The sequence below is a fragment of the Bison bison genome, unplaced genomic scaffold (genome assembly GCF_000754665.1).
Source record: "Bison bison bison isolate TAMUID 2011002044 unplaced genomic scaffold, Bison_UMD1.0 scf7180017864479, whole genome shotgun sequence".
Taxonomy (NCBI): domain Eukaryota; kingdom Metazoa; phylum Chordata; class Mammalia; order Artiodactyla; family Bovidae; genus Bison; species Bison bison.
In genome coordinates this window covers 292,732-298,487 of record NW_011495039.1, presented here as the reverse complement: position 1 = coordinate 298,487, position 5,756 = coordinate 292,732, and the positions used below count along the sequence as shown (strand labels likewise).

General features: G+C 32.7%; 1 protein-coding gene across 1 annotated transcript in view; it reads left to right on the top strand.

The window, feature by feature from the left end:
- The window catches only part of VWDE (von Willebrand factor D and EGF domains), a 78,001-nt gene that overhangs the window by 71,564 nt on the left and 681 nt on the right, over positions 1 to 5,756 (top strand). The window contains 4 exon segments of the mRNA XM_010862176.1: positions 1,849 to 1,944; positions 2,048 to 2,116; positions 2,119 to 2,142; positions 3,004 to 3,099. Coding sequence (XP_010860478.1) covers positions 1,849 to 1,944; positions 2,048 to 2,116; positions 2,119 to 2,142; positions 3,004 to 3,099 — 285 coding nt within the window.

The following is a 5,756-nucleotide window of genomic DNA, read 5'->3' as shown; positions in this document are numbered from 1 at the left end:
TTTGGAGTCCAAAAAAATAAAGTCTGACACTGTTTCCCCATCTATTTCCCATGAAGTGATGGGACTGGATGCCATGATCTTCATTTTCTGACTATTGAGCTTTAAGCCAACTTTTTCACTCTCCTCTTTCACTTTCATCAAGAGGCTTTTTAGTTCCTCTTCACTTTCTGCCATAAGGGTGGTGTCATCTGCATATCTGAGGTTATTGATATTTCTGCCTCATATCTTCCAATTTCCTTCATCCCTTAAATGCCATGAGCTCTTTCTATACACAAAGTAAGGCCAGATTACTTGGCTCATTTTGGAGTTTGATGGAAGATCCATCTGAGACTGGAGAATCTCATAAATATGTATACATGAATGGGTATTCTCCTAAACCTCCTTTTCTTAAAATGGGATTCGGGGTGGCACAATAAAGTCCATGTTTTATGCCATTTCTCTGTATTACTCTAATTATATATACTTTTTTGTATAGATGTAGTATTTATCAAGTTTTATAGAGTATATGAGTACTGCCCATTATAAAAAGGTCTTTTATTCTTTTTATTTTTAAGTGTTAAATTCCTAACCCCAGGTATTTCTTGTGGTGTTTTTGTAATGAATAATAGAAATAACCTTAAATTCAATAAGGATTGTTGTTGTTCAGTCGCTCAGTCGTGTCTGACTCTTTGTGACCCCACGGACTGTAACCCACCAGGCTCCTCTCTCCATGGGACTCTCCTAGCAAGAATACTGGAGTGGGTTGCCATTTCCTTCTCCAGTGTAAGGATTAGAACGCAGAAAACTTAAGATCATTTCTCCATTATAAAAAGTACCAATAAAAATGCCAGAGAAAGGGAACTCAATCATTAACCAAAAAAGGCTCAGTCTAAAATAATGGATATTATTCATTTGCTAAAATCTTTCAGTTATATTGTTTTTATACAAAAAGTGTTACATTATTTTCACCTATGAATCTACTTGAAATCAGCTGAATTTTTCTTAGTGTTTGGAAATTTTCAAAAGGGGAATCTGTCCACAAATACGTTATTACCCAAACAAAACAACTGGGCATTCACTTTTACACCAAAAACTAAAATCCACTTAATCATCACTTAAGGAAAATTAAATTTAAAAATTTATAGGCAAGTTTGCCTTTGTATTACTATTTTTATATAACTGAATTTAATTGTCACATCAGGAAGAAGTATGACACAAGAAAAATCCTATAAATGATAGAAACATCTATTTCTGAACTCCATGGAACAGAACCATATACATAGAAGTTACTAGTATACTGTATTCAGGATTATCCAATAACTATTCTTGAAAAAGCTGATGATTTATTGTTAAAAAGATTTTTTCCCAGGCCCTGACAGGAATAAGTCACATATAAAGCTCTGTCTCTATGACCTCAGTAGGTACCTAAAAGTAACTTTAAAGTTTTTTCTAAACATATGACCAATTGTATGACCAATTTTTCTAACTTCCATAGGAACAGGTCTTATTTTGAGCTTGGTTTTGACTTATTTTCTTGTTTTTTTTTCCCCAGGTGATTTCACTCTTTACTTTAGAGTTTGGTGAAACATAAGATTAGATTCATAATATTTGTACTATCATACTGAAGGCTCCATTGGTTATGAACACTTCACCAATATATTTCCAAGTTTGCTAACCCACTAGCAATGTATGGCTATAAGCACTGTATTTTATGACTTAGAAATGATGGTTTTAACAACTTGCAGTTGTGATCTTTTATTTTACTATCTCATTTCTCTGCCTTATGTCCCCATAGATCACACACACATAATGCAACATATAATAAGTGAATATGTGATATTCACAGATTGCTGCCATATGTTCTTTTAGCTATCTGCCAGCCTCCCTGTAAGAATGGTGGTCACTGCATGAGAAATAATGTGTTCGTCTGTCCTGAAGGATACACTGGTAGGAGATGCCAAAAAAGTAAGACACTACTAAATATGTTTGCCAGCTACAGGTAAAGCAAACATATGAATAGCAAAGCTATTGATATTTAAGGACTAATACTTCATCCCTTTATCTCCAGGTATCTGTGTTCCCATGTGCATTAATGGAGGAAAGCTTGTGGGACCAAGCCTTTGCTCTTGTCCTTCTGGCTGACAGGGAAACAGTGCAACACATGTAAGGGAAATGCCCTTAAAACGCTAAAGTCCACATGGGAACGTAAAGCAGGACTTCAAAGAGCATGTTCCTTGTTTTTTGTTTCCTTGCTTTTATTTTTTCTTATTTAGTCCTACTTTAGAATTTATCTTTTTTTTTTTTTAGAATTAATCTTTTTATTTCACTCTTCTTCCATTTCCCAGTGCAAAGCAATCCTCCTTCCATTGGTTTATTACTGGACTTGCCTAAACTTCTAAATCAAAAAGGTCCTAATTTCATATTACAAAATATGTATAAGTCTTCCTAGGAAATTCAGTTAGCATCAGTTGCATCAGTGTTTCAACTTTAAAACTGTTTTCCATAAATGTCTCTTGGAATGTTAACATCAAACTCCTCTGCCTTATATCAAAATAAATCACTTAATTTAAAAAAATATATATCTTTTAAAAATAGAGTAAAATGCCAGTTCCTCTGAACTCTTTCTTTCTAATTAGCAGAGGTACAGGGTATCCTGTATTTTCCAGTCTAGCCAATACAGTTGCCAGGATAAATGACATGTATTTAAGTCTTGGTTTCAGTTATAAGTAGGAGTCAGGGGAAGTTTTTAAAAAAATTACTGATTTCTTGGCCCTGTCTCAGACCAGTTCAGAACCTGAGAGGTTTTATTGCTTTCAATCTAGTTTTTGAGATGATGGCAGTTCTCATTCAAATGTTTCATTTTTTCCATAAAAGTCTAACAATGGGAAAAAGGTAAGGGGAAAAATTCTTTAATCATTGATGTTTTAACTGTTTCTCTTTTTTCTTTAATGAAAATTGTTGTGGCTTATGGTAGGATTTGACTAGTAAATTAAGTTTTAAACTTATTTGTATTTCCATTTGCAGCAATCTGCTTTCAGAAATGTAAAAATGGTGGTGAATGTATCGCTCCCAGCATATGCCATTGTCCTACCACACGGGCAGGAGCACAGTGTCAAACACCTAAGCCTACACAACTCACTTTCTACTCTGTGTTCTGAATTTGAATCTATTCTAATTATTAAATAAAGTATGGCTTTAAGAGAAATATATATAGAAAAATAAATCCCAGTATGCTGATTCATTAAAGTTTTAGAAATGGAGGGATGTCTTATCCATTTCTATACCTATTTAAAAAGGAATGTAGGGTATGTTATATTAATGTTTTGTGTAACTTAGAAAGATCCAAAGTATAATCTGTGGGGTGTCAGTGAATTCCTCTTAGGTGGACTTAAGAATTTTTTGTTTTTCATTTTAAAAGATCTTTCTTTTTCTTCTAGTTTTATTGCAATATAATTGACATTCTGCACTGTATAAGGTGTACAACATAATGATTTTACTTACATATATCATGAAATGATTACCACAATGTTTAGTGAATATTCATCTCATATAGGTACATTAAAGAATTTTTTTAAAAAGTATCTTTCCCTTGTGATGAGAACTTTTACTCTCTTTTTTTTTTAAATAAAAAACCAAAAACCTGATTTTATTTATTTATTTATTTTTTGAATTTTAATTTAAAAAAATTATACATGTGTTCCCCATCCTGAACCCTCCTCCCTCCTCCCTCCCCATACCATCCCTCTGGGTCGTCCCAGTGCACCAGCCCCAAGCATCCAGCATCGTGCATTGAACCTGGACTGGCATCTCGTTTCATACATGACATTTCACATGTTTCAATGCCATTCTCCCAAATCTTCCCACCCTCTCCCTCTCCCACAGAGTCCATAAGCCTGTTCTATACATCAGTGTCTCTTTTGCTGTCTCGTATACAGGGTTATTGTTACCATCTTTCTAAATTCTATATATATGCGTTAGTATACTGTATTGGTGTTTGTCCTTCTGGCTTACTTCACTCTGTATAATAGGCTCCAGTTTCATCCACCTCATTAGAACTGATTCAAATGTATTCTTTTTAATGGCTGAGTAATACTCCATTGTGTATATGTCTTTTGTATATAATGTACAGTGGTGTTAATTATATTTATCATGTTGTACATTTCATCCCCAGTACTTATTTAACTAGAAGTTTGTAACTTTTGACTGCTTTCCTCCAAGGGAGAATTAGATGAAGAAGGTTTTAATATATAGTTTAAATATTTTTCTATATTATAGGGTAGATATATATCTATCATGGAAATCAGAGAAAATATGAAAAATTTTTTAAAAATAAATCTCTCCAAATTCCTTCACCCAGAACTAGTTTATGCCTTGATTTTCTCATCTTAGCTATTTCTACTTTTAGTTATAAATTTTTATATAGATGGGATTTCATGTTAAAGAGAAAAATCAAATTTTATGCAATTTTGAAATTTATGTAAACTTGAAATAACATCTTAAAGTATTAACAAATATTGACTTAATGGGAAAAACAGAAAATCTCCTCAAAGTACTTTCAAATGTTCAATAACTACATAATATAAAAACTAGTAATGCAAATGTATTATAAACTGAAATTATACAATTGTAAAATGACTGTATTTTTTTACTAAAAATACCTGCTCTGCTTTTCAGTATGCTTGAACCACACTCATTTCCATTTGTCAGAGATTCTGCATATAATTTTTATGACTCTTAGAGTTTGTTTTATTATTAATCACTATTCACTTCTCAATCTAGTAAAATATTTTCAAAGAAATCATTAAGTGCTAGTACTTATGTAAGAAATATGTGCTCAAAAGTCAGTAGTTCACATTGAAAGTCAGATGTGATAAAATGCTATAAAAAGGAACACTCAACCTCAATTTGGCCTACTCATTCTGGGAGGGGCTGTGTGGACCATGAGAGAATGATGAGATGCTAAAAGCACGTGAATGTGAAAATACGCTACAGTGCTTGTGAACTCAGGTACTTGAGCACAGTCTGAAGACGTGCACCCTGCTTTTGCACCTTGTAGCTTCTGTGTGAGTTTTTAAAAGTCCCCTCCCTCAAAAATGCTTTACTTCTTTCTGTCTGGAAACTGTCTAAATACTGATGATGTTATTTATACAAGTTGTTTTACTGCCATCTTCTGGAAAAATTGTAATAAATATTAAGTCTATGATGTCTGTGATATGAACAGTGTTTAGTTAGCTGTGGAACCTCATCCTTTACACAACCTGCTCAGCTGTACACAATAGCTCTGATAAAAACATATCTTTCAATGTTGCATTTATACTAGAGGGAGTATTATTCTTATATATGCAAGCTTCAAATATGAGCTATTTAAACAGATACTTCTCCCGTGAAAAATAACTGTATTGTATATAATTTTACATTATGCCTATATTTAGTCAGTATTACTTAAAAGTGTTTCAGAGTCCTTAGAAACATTTTAAATGATATATTAAATTCCATAATATAAATACTATAATTCACTTGACCTTTCCTCTCATGTTGAACATTTCTGTTATTTACAAACTGCTACTATTATAAGAATTTTTCTCTATAGGTGGGTAGGTAGGTAAATGATGGAGGAAAAAAAAGACAAAAGATAAACAGATATTGAAATAGATATAGGTATTTTAAAGCTGCATAGGAAGAGATTTTAAAGAAGAAATTTCTAGTAGAGATAATATGAAAATCTTTAGGAAGCTTCCAATAGAGTGGTTTCACATTAAACTTCCACTGAAGTGAAG